The sequence below is a fragment of the Capsella rubella genome, unplaced genomic scaffold (genome assembly GCF_000375325.1).
Source record: "Capsella rubella cultivar Monte Gargano unplaced genomic scaffold, Caprub1_0 scaffold_3, whole genome shotgun sequence".
Taxonomy (NCBI): domain Eukaryota; kingdom Viridiplantae; phylum Streptophyta; class Magnoliopsida; order Brassicales; family Brassicaceae; genus Capsella; species Capsella rubella.
The window spans coordinates 14330816-14349790 of NW_006238921.1; the positions used below are offsets into that span (position 1 = coordinate 14330816).

General features: G+C 33.1%; 4 protein-coding genes across 5 annotated transcripts; all 4 read right to left on the reverse strand.

Moving 5' to 3' along the window:
• Window positions 1–3063: 3063 nt before the first annotated feature.
• On the reverse strand, window positions 3064–6451 carry LOC17892319 (enhanced ethylene response protein 5). Its single transcript, XM_006297725.2, has 13 exons — window positions 6184–6451; window positions 5517–5653; window positions 5294–5387; window positions 5098–5187; window positions 4951–5016; window positions 4729–4818; window positions 4584–4640; window positions 4423–4484; window positions 4254–4341; window positions 4066–4142; window positions 3660–3734; window positions 3468–3573; window positions 3064–3373 (listed from the first exon to the last, which is right to left on the reverse strand). The coding sequence occupies exons 1-13, from the start codon at window positions 6349–6351 to the stop codon at window positions 3242–3244; spliced, it is 1242 nt and encodes a 413-aa protein (XP_006297787.1). The 5' UTR covers window positions 6352–6451; the 3' UTR covers window positions 3064–3241.
• A 2032-nt stretch (window positions 6452–8483) lies between these two features.
• LOC17893445 (cytidine deaminase 1) lies at window positions 8484–9695 on the reverse strand. Its single transcript, XM_006298148.2, has one exon. It carries the CDS (start codon window positions 9590–9592, stop codon window positions 8681–8683), a length of 912 nt encoding a protein of 303 aa, XP_006298210.1. The 5' UTR covers window positions 9593–9695; the 3' UTR covers window positions 8484–8680.
• Window positions 9696–10474: 779 nt separating this feature from the next.
• Window positions 10475–13893, reverse strand: LOC17893478 (tetraspanin-2). Of its 2 annotated transcripts, XM_006298259.2 has the most exons (4): window positions 13482–13893; window positions 13083–13389; window positions 10979–11279; window positions 10475–10744 (listed from the first exon to the last, which is right to left on the reverse strand). In XM_006298259.2, the coding sequence occupies exons 1-4, from the start codon at window positions 13673–13675 to the stop codon at window positions 10734–10736; spliced, it is 813 nt and encodes a 270-aa protein (XP_006298321.1). In that variant the 5' UTR covers window positions 13676–13893; the 3' UTR covers window positions 10475–10733. The 2 variants fall into 2 exon arrangements, with proteins under 2 accessions (XP_006298321.1, XP_006298322.1); XM_006298260.2 differs by lacking the exon at window positions 10475–10744 and having other exon boundaries at window positions 10862–11279; window positions 13482–13892.
• Window positions 13894–14633: 740 nt separating this feature from the next.
• On the reverse strand, window positions 14634–16060 carry LOC17890827 (1-aminocyclopropane-1-carboxylate oxidase 1). Its single transcript, XM_006298120.2, has 3 exons — window positions 15778–16060; window positions 15486–15706; window positions 14634–15383 (listed from the first exon to the last, which is right to left on the reverse strand). The coding sequence occupies exons 1-3, from the start codon at window positions 15901–15903 to the stop codon at window positions 14798–14800; spliced, it is 933 nt and encodes a 310-aa protein (XP_006298182.1). The 5' UTR covers window positions 15904–16060; the 3' UTR covers window positions 14634–14797.
• Window positions 16061–18975: the final 2915 nt, after the last annotated feature.

Consider the following 18975-nt stretch of genomic DNA (forward strand, 5'->3'; position numbering starts at 1 on the left):
AAATACCAAATCTTATTAAGCAATATAAATGATGAATCAAAATATAATATATTATTTTAGCAAATATGAGTTTAATTATAGTGCATTTAAAAAAAAACTACGCATATGTATAGTTTTTTCGAACTCCACGACATATATTCAATAACGAATATTATTAGTTATTAAAATTACACCAAAATATATACTACTAGCAGTTGACCCGCGCTGCGCGCGGGAAGTTTATAATTTTTTTGTAAACTTTTTATTTATATGTGATATTTTATTTATTTTTAATTGATTTTGAAAACATATTATAGTTATTTTCTCTTGAATTATTATCTTTCAATATTTAAATTTGGATTAAAAGCATTTTCCTATTGATCATGTTATAAACTAATATTTCACTTTCAATTTTATTTTTTCCCTTTAAAATTTTATATATACAATTACATAAATGTTGTTTTTATTCTAGCATAAATTTAAAATTTACTTACATTCTTAAGCTCTTTAACACATTTAAAATTTTAAATTATGATCAATTTAAAATGAAAGTTGAATTATATTAATACCACTAACTAATAAAAAATGATAGTATTTCTTATTTAACATTTCATTTATTTACATAATTTATTTTTATCTATATAAATTTTCTATTAATTAAATAAGTAGCATAAATATGCACTAAATGAATGTTTTAAATTTATTTTAATGTAAAAAAATATGGCTTAGGTGGATGCTTAGGTGGCATCATGAGAAGAGAGAAAAACCTAACTTTATATATATAGATAACAAAGTAACATCTATATTAAAAACAAGAAAGTTACCACAGGGTAAATTTGGTAAATACAACGACATATATATAACATCTTAACATTTATATTAACTTAAAAAATCATATTAGTAAACTAATTAACTCATTTTAATGATTAATTTAAAAAAAAATGGACCCGTGGTTTACCAAATGATTTAAAAAATTAACGTATATGTAAAGGTTCATACGATTTAATAAAATTTTATGTTTTTAATTATTATAACTATAATATTTTAACTAATAAATTTAAACTGAATTAAAATTTTAAGATATTATAAATATTTAAACATATATAAAGTTTAACTTATCATATAACGGGGTTATATAGTAGGACGGGTTATTACTTTTTTTGGAGGTCACCTAACGGGTTATAACAATATATATAAAATAACATAGAAATATGGATAAATAGTCATTTTATTATTTTATTAACACGATCAATATTTAAAGTAAGAATAACTAAAGTATTCTTATTTTTCACTAAGAGGGCGATTGGTGATGACTTTTAAGGCTTTAAAATGGTTTTAAAGCCTTAACAGTAATTAATTTGCCAATCAACATTTTTTGCTTTTATTTTTTTTAAAGCATTAAAAGTCACTTCTATTTTTTCCTTCTTTGTTTTCTCATTTTTCTTAAAGCGTCAAAAACCTGACTTTAAATTTAATCAATTAAAAAGATTTATTTTTCATATTCTCGTTACATTTAAAACCTTTTCACAAGTTTATAAATATATTTTATATATTTTATTTTTATAAATTAATTACTCTCATTTTTTTCTTGTTCTTTTAAGATCCATTTCAATAATACTTTTATTTTATAAATTCATTTATGATATAATGTATATTTATTAGAAATATAAAATAATAATAATAAAAATAACATACATAACTTTAAAAGCTGTTCATTGCCAATCAAATTTTAACAGTAAAAGTTTCTACAGCCAAAGCATCTACAGCCAAATTCTCTGCAGCCAAAATTTTAAAGTTAAAGTCTCTACAGCCACAAGTAACAGTCGTTACCAATCGACCTCTAAGTTATTTCTCAAACATTAAAATTGAAAATTTACTATAATTTTGTAAATCACTCTTTTTGCATTTTAGTATAAAGTTTGATTCATTCCCATTACTTTTCTATATCTAAAATTAGTCATACTTCCTATTTGAAAATATATTAAAAAATATTAAAATTTCATACAAGATGACAAATTTTACTGTAACATCTATATTAAAAACAAGAAATTCACCATAGTATAAATTTGGTAAATAAAAACAACATATATATAACACCGTTAAAATATAATTATTAAATGTATTAAAATATAATGAATATTTAAATTATAAAGGTTAGAAATATCATAAAACGGGGATATATTACAGAATATGATATAAGGTACGATGATTTACTCATTATTCCCACGAATACGGGTTAAATATTTATTATTCTGCTAACACCATCAATATTAGAATATTAGACTTATCTAATTAAGTTCATTAAATTAATGTTATGTAAAACATGTAACCTTGCCGTATACGATGTTCTACAAACAAAATTATAAAATTTTAAACACTATACAAAACAAACATTACTAACAAACAAACAAATATAACTTAATTTTTTTATATAATTAGTTATAAAATATTTATAAGATTAATTTTTACGTATCATTTCATTCCACGTGTCATGTATCACATAACGTTGAGTACTAATTTTAGTTTCATTATATTAATATATCAAATCCAACAAATATTAAATGCAATAAAAATACAAGTTTTATTGCAAATAGACAAAAAAAAAATATAACACTGCCTCAATTGTATTAAGAGTTAAAAAAAAAAGTCAATCAGTTTATAATAAAAATCATAAAAAAAATTATAAAAACATAAATTAATAAATTTTCTCGTGGTCATGTACCATAGGGTAAATTCTCATATATAAGTACAAAACCTGATATATATATACCGCAAACAATACATTATTCCCGCTGGATTTCGAATAATATGCTTAACCAACTCTAATTAGAACAGATTAAACTATAACCGATTAGAATTCTATATAAGAGAGACACGTTAAATGATGGACCCGTGGTGTACCACGGGGTAAAATCTAGTTTCTAATATTTTTTAAGAAAAATCTTTAGAATATACCAATAACAAATTATTGTGTTTTGGCCATAATTGACAAAAAGGTTTCTTTTTTTATGAACATTTCCTTAGAGATGTATTCTTCTCTTTTGCTCTCGTTCTTGTGAGCTCTGTGCTCATTGATGTGAAAAATTCAAGCCGGTAAAACAAGTGTTCTTATTACTTTTTACTATTCCTTTTACTAAACAAAATCGAACTGACGATATCATCAATAATCATATAAAGTAAAGAATGAGATTAAGCTCAGGTTTCTTGATACAACAACAAAAACAGCCCCGCAGGGTACACTGTGTACCGTACACATATATGTCTATGATCCAACCGGCTTCCCATTTAGTTTAGGGAAAGGATCTTGCTTGCTTAGAACTACCACTTTGCTCTTGTGTGCTAAGTAACCTTTCACAAGGTTCTTGTATATCAAGATCGTCATTATACATTCCACCTGCAAAACAAACAATATTATGAGAAATTTGAGTTTTATAGATTTCATTCTAGTAAATCAAAAGCAATAATTGGGATGGGAACGTAGAAGAGACCTCGTCGAGATCCATGTCCATTTCTAGCCATCTTAGTGCTTTGGCAATCACTTCAAGCTTCAGCTGGTGAGCTCTCGCTGGATCACTCTGCTTCTGGATGATATAACTGAAAAAAATTGATAATAAGAGTTATGAGAAACTAAAGTAATCAGAGAATCTTGGATGGATTGATTGAACATTAATCTTGCTTACATTTTCTTCATGAGTCTCTGGTAGACTTGGAGCTCTAGCTTTTCCAACACAAGATACACACCCGACCTCAAGAACCTGTACAAAGAGTATTAGATCGATATTAAGGTGTTTGAAGATTGAATCCAAATAAGCATCATAGAGTCACTTAACTAATGAAAGTATCTCTATACTCATTCCAAATCCCAACTCCTAAAGAAATCCTGAATATCCCGAACCTTCTGCCCCAACTTTCTTTCAACCTGTTAGCTGTCTACTCTACCTAACCAGTTGTTACTGAGCTGTCAATATAGCTACAATCCACTACAAGCAGCCTACGCTAATTGCAATGCTCATGCACTTAAGTAACCACAAGGACTTATCATTTGGGTGTAGATAAGCAAACCAAGATGTAGAAAGAAATACATACCGATCTTCATGTTCTTGGAGAGCATGCCGGAGAAGCCTGAGATCCCCCTTTCTTAGAGCTTCCACAATCTTTGTGTACTGGACATGTAGAGAAGTTGGTGTCAGAGAAATATAATATCACCCCCAGATGAGAAATATGTTTTGATGTAGAATTGAAGAGAATGCATAGAACATAAGGAAAGTTGTTACCTCGTGCAGATTATACTTTTGCAAGAGCTCATCTTTTGGTATAATTCCTATAGAAAGTTTCACCGGTATCAAATACTTTAATATCATCCTGATACACAAAAGCCACTTAAGCTGATTAAGCAACGAAACGCAAGAGTAAGGTAATCACAGAGTAAAAACACAATCAGACCTTATATTCCGTTCTCTTTTGGGGTTGCAATATTGCAAGGCATATGATAGTTTTGTATCAGCCTGCAAGATTCAAAGAAATGATTAAATGTTACTATCAACATTTCGATTGACACTACAAAATGAACTGAAATAGAATGAGAAAATCTCTTAGTGACTCACAGCAGGAAAATTTTCGTTGAAGACTTCTAATCGTCCAGTATAATACATGTATGTAACCTGGTGTTTGTGAAGAAGAAACAGAAGATAATAAGTAACAGAATCAGGAGGCCAAAACCTAAAACTGATTGCAGAGAATTTCACTAACCTTGTCTCTTCTTGGAAACTCCTCAAAGTCAAATATCCGAGCAGTTTCAATACTTCTTATTACACTTCGACAAAGATTGACGGTTCCAAGCTGAAATGCAGAGTTAGGGACACGTGTTTAGTACTCCCTTTAGTGGTTAATCAATTCCAAATGATTATATACGAGTGCTTGTAAAATCATTTGAAACCAGAAATATCAAAATGTTGGCAGAAAGCATATCACCTTAAAGTAGGTCTTGAACAATTGACAAGTCACATATAATGCTCCGACTCGTTTTGGACCTTTTCCCTACAGTTAAAAACTACATAAGGGGCCAAACATTAACTAATATTCCTGAAGATATATAGACAGATATAAGGAGCAACTTACAGCAAGAACTCCAAAAACTTTCATGAGAAGAGATCCAGCTGCTTTTAATTTCTCGGGAGATTTTCCATTAGAAGTTAACTCTTTATCAGCCTGTATTTCCAAGCGAAAAAGTCATGCTTTCAGAACTGTGTCCTCGATGTAATGAAACTAAGCAAGATTTAAATTTTCAAAAAGGGATATACGAATGAGATACTACCTTTTCCGCAAGAACTCGAATTTCATAACAAACTACATACAGAGCTTCCAATGCCCAAGCAGATTCCCAATTACGAAACTCCTGAACAAATGCACTGCACATATAGAATCCTCCAAATATCAGACACTGGGAACACACAAATCTTATCTATTCTACCACAGGTAAAACCCTGAAATCGAATTAGACATTAATAGAGGAGCAGAGAGGAACAAGAATAACTTACTTGGCAAACTTCTCGAAAGCAAGGTATGCTTCAACTAGATTCCCAACTCGGTAACTTTGTAGAGAACGAAACAAATGGGCCAGAATCTCGCCATATTCAGAGAACTTATCAGACTGTCTAATCAAACTGCTAGCATCCTGTATCAGTCAAAGAAAAGAAAATTCAAACGATTTAGCCCTTTCACAGCTCTTTACATAGAAATCCAAAAAGTTTCAAGCCCTAATTAAAAAATTCATACTCATAAACTCAAACATAGACAGGAAGTGTTTAATACAACAACTCAATGACAGAGAGTGTCACGCTCTAAATTCAAAATTCAGACACATCTGTGAAGTATGAGGACCTCATTGGAAAAGCATACTCTAAATATCCTCGATTGATATTGAACCTAAAAGATACAAACTTTGATAACATAAAGATCATTCTTTTAACGCATGAGCGTACTCCTACTAGATTGAGCTCTAAATTCAAAAAATTTATACGAATACGCAATTGGAGGAACATATTGTAAGCATCATGGACTCAAACTGAACCAGAAAGCCAGAAACTTTACTAACATAAAGATCGTGCCACACTAATCGCAAAAACATACTCCTAGTATTTCAAAGCTGTTAATTTACATCATGGGTCTCGATTAAAACAGGATAAATCAGAGAATTTGATGTACCTGGAAGACGTTGAGTGCGTCGGCGAGTGAGAGAAGAGGTGGAGAATTGGAAGAGAAAGAGAGGAGACGGCAAAGTGTAGAAGAGTCTTGGTACGAAACGGCGTCGCAGAAACGGTTTAAGTATTCAGTGATCCGCCGGTGAGCTTCACCCATACTAACGTACGCCATTGTTAATCACCTTCTTCTTCTTAGTCTTCGTCTTCCTTATTCTCTGAGAGTCGGAGATGACCGAAATCAAAATCTTCCAATTCTTACTTGTTTTAGTAGAGGAAACAAAAAAAAAGGAAAACAACGGAGATGTGCGTGAAACGACGACGTTATATAAGCATACTAATAGTAAATCGTGAAAACTCCTGGACCGTCCGATTAAAATAATCTGACGGACCAACGGCTAGAGAATGTTACAAGTAATGTTTTCTTCTGATATTGGGCTTATTATTGACATATCCTAGTTGGGCCACTTATGATCCATGTCCATAATGTTTTTTCCGAATTTTTTCTATATCACATAATGTTTTCAGATTACAGGAGTAGACATGTCTACGCAGTTTTTGCATTTTGGTTAGTTGTCCGGTTGTGTATATGGGCATTCTTTGTAATTAAAAACGGGTTGAGATCTTTCAGTCGGTCATTATATAGTTCATAAATTATTCCCGGTTAAGTTCCGGTTTATCTTGTTATTCAAGCAAAACTGGTCGAACCAACGTGGTAGAGATAATAGGGTGTGCAAAACAACAAAAAAACCCCAATCAAACATTATCTCTCATGAGCATGTCACATCGGAAATAAAAATGCAAAGTGACACAACAATCTCTTAAGATAGATGTTGATATCGTAACTCAAATTGTGACAATTTGATGTCTAACATAGAAGGACACTTTTGATGTCTTTTACCTAAGACGCGAAACAAAACAATCGACAGAACAAAAAATGAGTAAGTGGCTGACATTTAACTTCAGTTTTGAGAAACTACGACAAGTCTATGTGAGTACCGGAATTGGCATCCCGGGCCAGCAGCCCACTTCGATTGGGCTCACTTATATAAGCATGTTCCCGGAACTGCTCACTTCGCTGGGAGAATTCTAGAAAGTTACGAGTATTCAAGAGGAGAATCGAAACGGGCTATCAGCGGGTCAAACGGCGCATTGATGAGAAGTGCGTGATTCGCGGAGCGGAGCTCGCCTGGCATTTAATGTTTATCGAATTTGTATAAGTAGTAAGGGAGGACCAAATGTAAAAGGGTCGGATTCTTTTGTCTAAAAATACTGAATAAAGCTATATACAATTCTCTCCACTCTTTGCAATTCTACTTCGAGTTCGGACAGGGAATTAGGAGCCCACTCAAGTTTACCCTATTCCAGTTTGTGGATTTCAGCTCCCACAGTCTACAATGGCTTCTCTTGTGTATTTTGGAAGATAATACATATATGTCTTAATGTCTACAGTCTGCGTTCTTGTTTAAAAATTGTTTAATAGATCATATTAATTTGAATCGAGAGAAGTTAACCATGCAGTATTAGCATTTATATTGTAATGCTCCAAACTGGAGATAACTAGAAAACAAATTAGAGGTTTGTAGAGCTCATAGTAAAATATGATCCTATCTTTTTGTTTATAGAAAACTATTCGAAATGAAAAATGAAGTCATCTAAGCAAATCTTAGATTCATCGTTCACCACTCATAGTAGCAGGAGTTGCTAGTGGATCCATCTTATTATTAGATTCTCTTTTTTCTCATGCTTCCTATTTTGAACCTTTACTCCAGCAACTTCAATGTGTAAAGGCATCATCAATATGTAAATTTACTTTTTGCCTTTTTGACATGAAACATAAAAGAACCATCATTATTTTACGTGTAATAAAACGAACCGAAGTCATAACTTTTAATCTTTGGAGTTTTGAATTAGTAGACTAGTACATGTTACTAAAAACACTCTAACACAACATTATGACCGTAGTAGTTTAAACTTTAAACCTTTTTTTAATTGTTTTTCCTCAAAATATATAATCTACTCATTATCTAATTTGATCTTGATTTGGCCGATTTGATATAGTTTACATCACCTATCCTTGATTTCATATAAACCAATTAAAATTGGAGGAGCATAATTTATTACCAACACACAAAAAAAGAAGATAAAAATTATTTCATAAACATAATAATACAATTCATAAAATTATTATCATTAAAATTAAAATTGGAGGAGCATAATTTATTACCAACACACAAAAAAAGAAGATAAAAATTATTTCATAAACATAGTAATACAATTCATAAAATTATTATCCACATTAAAATATTAAAATAAAATAAAAACTTTTTCTTATTCTCTTTATGTGTTGTCATCAACACTATTCTTTTTAAAAATCTATCCACATCATTGAGAGAGAAGCACACATCAATTTCAACAATTATATGAAGTAAATTTAAAAAGTCACATTTTTTTTTATTCGTTTTTTTTTTTTTTTGCGATGATTAAAAAATGATTATTTTCTTCTAAGCAGAAGCTCCGTAGCAATGAAACACTTTGAATTCGCATTTCGGCGATATAGTCTTTAACAACAACCTCGCCGTCTCCTCTTGTCTCACCACCGCATCTTTTTTCTCCACCAACACCGCTCCGACGATCCTCTCGTAACCTCCTCCACCACCGTTTGCCACGTAATCAACCAGCGCCGCCTGTACTGGTCCCAAACTTGGATTATACGCCGCCGATTCCATATACCATCCTCTGTACACTTTCCCGTCACAATCCACCAACGCTACTCCCGACGGACACAAACTATACGGCGCGTACGATCTGTTCGCCGCCGCTAAAGCCGTCTGTTTCAAATCGGCGGAGGGATCGGCGATTCCGTTACAGATCGAATCGAGATCTGAGACTGCGAGACGGTTATCGTGAGGTTCGAGGAGAAGAGGGATATCTTTCTCGAGAAGATCGTCGGGACCGAATCTGTGAGGTAAGAAGCTTCCGAGACGTAAGAATCCGTCGGAGTCGGCGGCGGAATCGGAATCGGCGGAGTTTTTTGGATCGGTGATTAGGATTTTGATCTCAGACGCGCCGCGGATTTCTTGGAGGAACTGGCGGCAATGACCACACGGCGCGGCGGAGACGGAGAAGCATTTGAGGTGAGACTCGCCGTTGAGCGTGAGGTTTGTTACGAGGAACTGCTCGGCGTGGATTGAGTGGTGGAGAGGGAGGTTTGGGAATTCGACATTGACGCCTAAGAAGATCCGACCCGATGATCCGAGTCCGACCGCTGCGACGTTGAATTTCGAAATCGGAGTTCGAGCGTAGGATTCCGCTGGTTTGACTAGCGAAGGGAGGAGCTTGGAGACGGTGACGCCGAGTTGTTTCGCGGCGGATTCAGCTTCTTTGGCTGTGATTACGAAGCTTGGCTTATCCATTTTTTTGGGTTGAACCCGGGTTTGGGTTGCGTAAATGGGTCGGGTTTTTGAGATTAGGGAGAGATCCGGGAAACGAGGAATTATGAATTTGGAATGCTCTCTGAAGAAACAAAACTATTTATAGAAGATACAAAGTATGAAACTACGTTACGCAAATGGAAGTATCTGGTTCGGTTTGGTTTGGTTTGGTCTCGGTTCAATTTTGTAAATTTAATAATAAATAGCTAATATTAAGATATATAAAAATTATATTCACAATGAATTTATAAACAAAAATAATAATTGGCATGTTTTATGGTTTCAATTTATTAAAAATAATTGAGTAAAATGTTCGGTTTAACTAAACCGAATGGGATACTCTTTATGCAAGAAACATGTTATTATACAAGTTGTAACATAATGTTAAAATCGTGGACTAATCTTGGATATGAATATACTATTTTATGGATCTAAAGGAACTTGCCTAGTAAGTTTCGACTCAACCACGTTAGAAAACTACAACAAAATTCTCCGGATCATATTAATTTAAGGTTAGGAATGAATTGTAATGTAGCTAAAGACAGCTTAGGTTTATATAATTTGGAATAATAAACATTTTAGTTGCGGTGTTGTTAAATTAATATTTTTATATGATTGTGAACAAAAGGGAACAAAGATTGAGAAAGAAGTACACTGTACAGGGACGAAAGGAGCTCTGTATCCTTTAGCAATTATGTTTTGTTTTTCTTATCGTTGGAACGTCACACACACACACACTTGTCTCTCTCTCAATTATATTAAGATGAGAGCTCCAAAACAAAAGAGTAGTCTTTGTTGATAATTATGTTTTAACCAACGGTTAATGATTTTTCTTTAGTAGAAGAAGAAACTGAGACAACTCTCTATTACCCAAATTAACAACAACAATCACTGTTGGACATTTTGTTACAATTTACTTTAAATATCACACTTTCTTTTGGTCCATGTCAAAAAAAAGAACAAAAATGTTCTAAGCATAAACTCAACCTTACATGAATCATTCATCGACCTTGCAATTTAGGAAGCTTAGGGCAACATTATTGGTGGGATCTTAGCCTCTAAGATCCCATTGATAATGTTGGTCTTATTACATCCGGTAGTAGTAAACCAATAGCCCAATCTTCTAAACACCACCTAAACCCCAAAAATAAGAAAATAGGTCAAAATGTAAAAATCAAAAACAATGTATTAGGTCAATTTTGCTTTTTCTTTAAACACGAAATCTAACAAAAAAAAACGTATACAAAAATATCCACGAAAAGAAAATAACACTTTAAAAAATACAAAGAAGTTATATCACAAGCAATTTCCGAAGTCTCAACAACTAGAAAGAAAAATGTATACACAAAAATACAATTTAGACCCAACCTTGTTTGTATTTGCGGAAGAGATCCTCAGTCTGAGCATTCCTAAACGCACTACAAGCAATAACATAAACCCATATGAGAACAACGACAGTGATGATAAGTATGAGGTTTGCTTTACGCCACTCTTTTCTGAGGTTTCCCAATAGACCAGCTTTGCATGAGTTGCAATTGTAGCAAAGCTGGCTTTGGTCATTGCTCCATAAGTAACAGTCTGCGTCTGCAGCCATGTTCGACGGGTTTAGCCACAGTGTTGGGTTCACAAAGTTGTATCCACATGCGCTCGGTGGTTTGCAGCAACCGGACTGTGAAAACATTCAAGACAATGTCATTATCAGATATGACCAAATTTGTTTTTTCTTGTATCAATGTAAAAGTACTTATACTATTTTTGCAAATTTTTGACAAAAGTTATAGAAAAATATCCAACTGTGAAGACAAACGTTACCATTTGCCTATGGTGTTTGTGTTTATATATAAAAATTACATTTTAAATCGCTTAAATGGCTAAAAACAACTATATGGATTCATTTGGAAAAAATAAAAGCTGTAATCTTATCAAAGTAATTTGCAGTTCTTTCTTAGAAATTTTCTTATTCCTTGTGAGTAAATTTTGGTTTTGTCTTTGAGGAAGAGAAATTGTATAGTTGTTTCTTAGAAATCTACTTATTTCTTCCGTCTTAATAATAATCCAAATAAGAAGACTAATAATGTGAGTGGGGCAACATGGGAGGGATATAATTATCTATTATGTTCTATGATGGAGACAAAGACTTGTAACTTGTAATTATTGATCACATCATTGGTCCAATATTTAATAATGTCTAATGACGATAACGATACACAATTCAGTCAAAACCTCATAATCTAGCTAGCTTACTTAATTATTAGTGACTGGTTCTAATCTTGTGGCAGTGACAATGGACTAGGATGACAACTTGCTAGAAATTTAAGGAACAACATGCATGATCTAAATAAAGTTTTGATGATAATAGCATACAACTAAGTCTTAAAATCGACAGAGTAATACCAAAATCTTATTCAAATATAACAAAAACCTAAGATTTAAAGTTACCACTTCCTTTTGATTCAATACTTTATTCGATCAAAAGTTCTTAGCCTAGCTATGCCCTTAATCACTCCATGTTTCAAGCTTAATAGACATGAAAATCAGTTTTGAAAATAATTGTAATCCATAACTTTTGAATAGAAAAAAGTTGGAAATTTTGTCAAGTTTGAGTTGGGCTATATATAAAAAAGACTAATCTAAAGTGAATGGGATCATTGAGTTTTTGTGTGAGTGAGATAGTGACAAAGGGACAAAGTATAATTAATAAACAGATAAAACATATTTTATCATGTACCATATTGTGGGTGCATAGGTGGGTCTTTATGATAGTGTATAATTTTGAATTCTGATCATTATCTTCCTATATAAATATTTTTGGACTTGGTCTCCAGCAACTTCTACACCAGTCTACTAGGAATAACATATGTGTTCAATAATGGTGATTACATAAAAGTCCTAAATCTAAGTATACCATAAAATGGCACTAACTACGATATTTGAGTTTCCACTCCAACACTAGAAAACATAAGATTAATTAGGTCAGAAACCATTTTTTTCTAAAGATTTGTCAAAGATACAAAACCAAAAAACTTAAAGCTGCAAAACAAATAAAAAGAATATAGAGAATAAGAACAATGCTCTCTTTTGGACTTCAGAAAAGCTAAAGAGAAATTTATAACTTTATACTTTTTTTTTTTGGAAAAATTGGACCTTTCTTTCTATTCTTTTTGCAAGAACCAAACCATAGGTCTCTCATAATCTAGAGATTTAAGTATTACAAAACATTCTCGTTACAAAGTCGATAACTAAGTTATATGATTTGGCTTGTGGACGTATCAACAACGTTTAGTGAATGCATCATAACAACATTTTTGTATCAGATATACTTATCCCTATTCCCTCATAATCTACTTCCAGTGCATAAAAACTAAACCAAACCTAAAGCTGAAATATGAAAGTGTGGGGGAGACTCATGTAACAAACAAGAAGTTTCGGGGTTCTTTCGTAAAAGAAAAAAAAGAAGAAATAAAGAACATGCCTGGAGAGGAGTGATCTTAGAGGAAGAGAAGAACTGATCGGCGGTGATGAACTCTTGGTTGAGTTTAGGACAAACATTAGTATCAGCCAAACAAGCCCTTAGCCTCACCCAATTCTTGGAATCCACAACGTTCTCCTTAAGCCAATCCGAGAACCCTTCAAGTCTATACTCTTTGTAACCTCTACCCGGAACACGATACGATCCATCGGGTCGGGTCACCACGAAAGCAAATATCAGAACCACAAGCAAAAGCCCGATCAGTATCGCCATACAACACAAGTAAACCGCTAGTAAAGTCTCCTTGTATCTGAATTTTGAGAACTCAAAAAAAGTTTAGATCTTTGTAATTGAATGCTCTGTTTTTTTTTTTCATAAAAATTTGTCCTTTTGATTACTTACTTGTAGGCGCCGATGAAACCTGTGGCGGAGACGATGAGGATGAGAACGCCGAGGACGACGACGGGCCAACGGAGGAGATTGACACACTCGTTGTCTGGTTTCGAAGCTAGCCATATCCCTGACGCCGTTATGGGTATGGAACAGAGTAACGCTAGTAAGTTCAGTATCGCCGTTAAGTTATTCGCTAACGCCATCGACTTCTCTGTTCTCTCTGAGTTGAAGAAGATTCGAGCTTTTTATTTTATTTTTATAGAATGAAAATGAGATTATGAGAGTGAGAGGAGTGTTGTTGTTGTCTCTGTTTTTCTCTTATGAGGTCGGTGGTTAGAGATGATGGGATGTGTGAAACCTGTTTACTCCTATTTACAGAAAACTAGGTTCGGTTCTGTCTGGTCCGGTCCGGTAAAGTCAATTTCCGGTTTGATGCTGGTTTAAAAAGAGAGGTTATCTTATTCGATTAATTAAACATATAAATGTTTGGTTTACGACGAAAGTGAACTGGTGAAAAGGGATAATTTACTTTAATGCGATGTATAATAAAATGAACTGGTTTAATCTGGTTGGACCGGCTTTTTGGGTTTTATCTAAGGAGTGGAATCATGTCACATGGATGGACACGCGGAAACACGAGATTCCTTTGAACGCGCGTTTCGGCGCGTCTCATTTTCGCGGTAACAGCTTTTATTTCGAAGGAGAAGATTCTTCTATTCTGTGAGTACCAAAGTTATCAACCAATGAGAACTAACAACGTGGCACCGAAGACTTTGTGTATTTGCGATGAACTTGTGAGTTCCTTTGTCTGATAGTTATTTCTTTGCAAGCATGATCCTGTGGGTAGAAGATAATGGAGAAATTTGTGGGTAGCATTAAAGTATTACATCTTGATGATCTCAAGTTCGAGAACTTTGACTTGATACAGTGAGGGACACTTTAAGGAATTTGATGAGACTGCTTCAGTTTTGCTTTAGAGCTTGTCAGTGGAAGTGATAATGAACTATTACAAGCTCTGAATAGTAGGTGTGGATGTGCCCATTGACGTTCAGGAAAGATAGGATAACTTCATTTTCAAGGTGATTTGTTTAAGTTTTTCCTGAACGTCTTGATGCTCAGTAGTCAAAAGAGTATAAGAGTGAATTAAGTGGAACAGAGTGGTGAAACTTGTGAAGTGCTGGTTATATTGATGAAGTAGTATAGCTGAATCAGCATGATCCTGACATGGCTGTTATTTTCTTTATAAAGGGAAAACAAGTTTTAAGAGAAAAAAAAGGGAGAAATTTAAAGTGAATCAGCACTGAAGTCCAGATGCATGATGCTTCCTAGGCTGAATGCCTATTTTCCATTTTCTTCATGGTCTCAAGTCTGGGGGATTTGTCTCCGAACTTGGTAGTTGAATAAAGCTTCAGGTAGTCTTGAAATTGGAAGCCACTTGGATACAAGAGCTTTGGAGCTGGAGATATCACGGCGTCACCAGCTGGATTGTAAAACGTAGCAATCGACAGTCTACTTCCATGTTTCACTGTCATTACTCGGTGTACAACACTCTTGTACCTCCCGTTACTCAGTATCTCGAGTTGATCACCGGTATTGATAAAAATGGTGTTGTTCTTGGATGGTGGTATAGGAACCCACTTCCCATCTTTAAAGAACTCAAGACCAGGCACTTGATCATCCTGCAGGAGTAGTATGATTCCCCCAGCATCAGTATGTTCCCTCAGCCCTCTCATGAGCTCAGGACGGGGACATTCTGGGTATTTAGCCACTTTTGTCCCAAAAGCTGGACCTTTTGAACCAGAAAACGCCTTTATTATGTCTTCCTGATCAAGACCAAGATTCTCACACATGAGCTTTGAGAGCCTCTCTGCAAACTTGTGCAGCTGAGAAACATATTCATCCATCGTCTTGCTGCAAATATCAGTTTCCCCTCTCACAGTGTTCAGTATATAATGAGCAAACATGTAAAATGGTAAAGCCTTTGGAACTATTAAACTTCTTTAGTTACTTTACCTGAGTTCCTCTGAAATGTTAGGGATCTTGCAGATGTTTGAAGTTGGCTTATGAGAGATGAAGAAACTGCTTTCCCAATCTGCATCTGAGGTGTTGCCTTCACTCAAAGCTTTGACCATCTCTGACTGGTAAAAATCCTCTTTCAGATGCTCTTCATAGTGAGAGTTAATCAGCTTCTTCACTTTCTCCATCAACTCTTTATCAATTCCATGATTATCAACCTGCAAATTCATCGATAGTTTAAAGGATATAGAAAACTCTCGCTTGTGCATGAAGATATATAACAACATACCATGAAGAAGCCCCACTTATCACATGCATGATCAAGAAGTGACATGGTCTTGCTTCTGTTCTCTCCATCCAATTCTCCAAAATCGATAACTGGAATCTCCATCTCTCTCTCTTTGATAAAAACCATCTCTTGTGATATTTGTTCTCAGATACAGATTGGTCGAGTACAAAATCTAGAAAGAGTATTTATAGGCAATGAAGTGAAGAGTTAAAACTCTGTTTCTGTATTGTGTTGTAATTCTCTGCATAGTTGCCTACTTGGAGGCAAAAACAATAGTTTCTTTCAATAGACTATTCTTTTAACTCTATATTGAGTGTCAATTAAATAATAAAGAAAAATGTATAAGAATCTGCTTTGGAAATGTAAAAGGAACAATAGGATTACGCAGAGAAGTCCAAGTTCAGTCCATACAACCATGTGACCATAAGTATTTTGAAGATTTTCATATTTTTTTAAGGGTTTTTGGCCACTTCATTATGTTTCTTGTATCCTAATTTATGTGAATTTTCTTTCTTCTTCACAAGGAAAGTGCTTTTTTTTTTTTTTTTCTCATCCACTACTCATATTCAGTGGACCTAGCCTATCATGTCTCATACTAGCATGATTAGCGTTACTAGTTACAAAAGAAAAATCTGTGTTATGGTGTTGTGTTTAGAGAGAAGCTATATACACTAATCAAAAATGATAATGACCCTTTCTTGGTATGAAGCAAACCTACTTAGCGTAAAGCTTAACTGGATTTGATTTACTTGAAAATAGATATGTGAAAAGGTAAAGTATTGAATACGTCAGAAAACTAAATACTTCAAGATTACTAGAAAACTAAAATACTTGAGAAGTTTAGTACTACTGTCTTGTTTATTTCAAGATTATTAGAAAACTAATTACTTCAGAAGTTTAGTACTACTAATGTCTTAAAATAAGTTAAGTTGATGGATCGATCATATGCTTCCGACAATAAATAAAGGAAATCAAAAGTGGGTCTAAAGCGGAATTAACCGGAAGAATTGGCCACTCCTATGGGCGCTCTCGGTTTTGAATCCCAAATATAATATTTTCTATAAAAATATGTGTTTTCATAAATTCATATTTCATAACTTGTTATTAAAGAATTTGTAAATGGTGCTTAAAGAATGTTATCTCTTTGCTTTTTTTTTTTGTTTTTGTTTATTATCACTTGTGTTTAGTCTATAAATCAGCACCGACAAAAATATCTCGTTTTCGTGGTGTATATAAAGCATATTCAACCATGAATGGTCCAATTTAGAGCTTCAATGGGCCAAGACCTAATCTACAAAGACGTTTTTAGTTATCTATGACCTAACTTGCTAGTAGTTTGAAATGAAAATGGTTTTGTACTCGTGTTGCTATAATATAGTAATATGGTACTACTTTATCGTTATTTTTGATGTAGTACTGTTAATTACACTACATGTAATGTGATGGACTATAACTATCTTTAACATGCGTACGTACGTGTGTATTCATAATTTGAGATTACAACGAATGGCTCAACGTTTTGGAAATTATTCAACAATAAAGGTTATATATATAAAGGTCTTGTCTAGATATCTAAACGTTTTCATGTTGCTGATATTATTTGATTAGGATCATAATAAGACCTTCTTTAGAGTGTTAACTTTATTAGACCTTCTGCTTCACCAAGAGCCTCTTCTTCCGTTTTAAGACAGTTTCTATTATAGTATGGTGTTTTGCCCGATCAACAAGACTGTGTACTTCGTACTTAAACTTCACCTTTTTTTTTTTGTCAACTTCCAAACATGACTCTCTATTCTTACGTCAATTTAAAGTTTTAAACGCAACTTTAAAGAATCAGATCTTAATTATATAAACCTAAATGGCTAAATGAAATTAAAGGTGGGTTGATCATAACGTAGGATGCGGATTATACATGCTTACATAAAATAAAATAAAATCATATAGTATAATATAACAAAACCTAGTCATAAAATATCTTTGACTCATGCTTTATAATCGGCGGTTCACAACTTAAATTCAGATTAGTTTTTGATATATCCGAGTTTATGCAAATTTCTTATTGAGTCGGTGCACCGTATCACCATAATTACCGTCAATCAAATGGTCATTAAAAATCTCACAATAACTTATATGAAAAATAATGCTAACTCCAAAACTTTGATTACTATATATATACACACACACGTATTGTCGTTTCTTTTTGTTATTTACCTCTTCGCTACATGCATGCAAATATGCAATGCCGTTTCATTTTTTTTTTTCCAACTATTACCAATCAGTACTCTAATTTATTTTAATTTATATTTTTCAACATATTAGCACAAATTATTAGACTTTCATTTTAAATCTGTTTGATGAATTTTGATTCGTATTAAATTTATTTTAAAACAGTTCTACTTTTTACTACTATACATTATTACGAATTTGTAACATGCCTTTTTAATTAATAAGCTTAAGTTATGAAAATAAAATTCTAATTTAGTTGCACTAATAATACAAAACAAAATTCTTTGACACAAAATAAAAATTTATAACAACACTCGGATATATACTTTTGAATTCCAAAATATTGTTGCACGTACATATTTCCAAGTTCTAAAATCGAAGATGGAGCATTGAGATGAATTTATATAATATAGTACATTAATTTTTTTATAGGTCGAACTGTACTTTTCAATACCAAATTTAGAGAGAATTATTTTAGTACGACCGAATCTAACAAACGCATACACAATTGAAATTTCATTAAAAACAAAAAAACACCATAGTATATTTTCAAATTTCCATAATATTAAAAAAGGAGAAATATATATTTATGTGCACACAGAAACAAAAAGAAGATTGACAAGAGAGTTTAGTAAAAAAATACTCCAATCTCTAAATATAAGCTAAAAGAGACCAAACATTACAATGAACCTTGAGATTTTTTAAAAATAATAATTGTAATTCCCATAATGTGCAAATTCGGCAAACATAACCTTTTGATTTATTTATTTTCTACTTTAACGAAGAACCACGCGCTAACGGAGGCGCGTGTAGTTAGAGATTCGGTTAGCACTAACCAATGCACACACTATATTAATTTTGTTTCCAGAATCGATGGAGACTTAAACATAATTTGCCCCTTAGACCAACATTATTGCAAGACTCTTAAACCCCAAAATGGGTATCTTGCAACAGTGTTTTGTATCTAATATT

Bases quoted from the DNA above. Each gene is read 5' to 3' on its own strand.
- LOC17893445 (XM_006298148.2), bottom strand. From the start codon at position 9,592: ATGGATAAGCCAAGCTTCGTAATCACAGCCAAAGAAGCTGAATCCGCC.
- LOC17892319 (XM_006297725.2), bottom strand. From the start codon at position 6,351: ATGGCGTACGTTAGTATGGGTGAAGCTCACCGGCGGATCACTGAATAC. The intron at 4,819-4,950 runs GTGATATGCTTT...TCTGCATTTCAG, and splicing joins TGTTCAAGACCTACTTTAAG to CTTGGAACCGTCAATCTTTG. The intron at 3,574-3,659 runs GTAAGCAAGATT...AATTTTTTTCAG, and splicing joins CAGAGACTCATGAAGAAAAT to TTATATCATCCAGAAGCAGA.
- LOC17890827 (XM_006298120.2), bottom strand. From the start codon at position 15,903: ATGGTTTTTATCAAAGAGAGAGAGATGGAGATTCCAGTTATCGATTTT. The intron at 15,707-15,777 runs GTATGTTGTTAT...ATGAATTTGCAG, and splicing joins ATAAGTGGGGCTTCTTCATG to GTTGATAATCATGGAATTGA. The intron at 15,384-15,485 runs GTAAAGTAACTA...TGATATTTGCAG, and splicing joins AACATTTCAGAGGAACTCAG to CAAGACGATGGATGAATATG.
- LOC17893478 (XM_006298259.2), bottom strand. From the start codon at position 13,675: ATGGCGTTAGCGAATAACTTAACGGCGATACTGAACTTACTAGCGTTA. The intron at 13,390-13,481 runs GTAAGTAATCAA...CTCAAAATTCAG, and splicing joins GGTTTCATCGGCGCCTACAA to ATACAAGGAGACTTTACTAG. The intron at 11,280-13,082 runs GCATGTTCTTTA...ATGTTTTCACAG, and splicing joins CTAAGATCACTCCTCTCCAG to TCCGGTTGCTGCAAACCACC.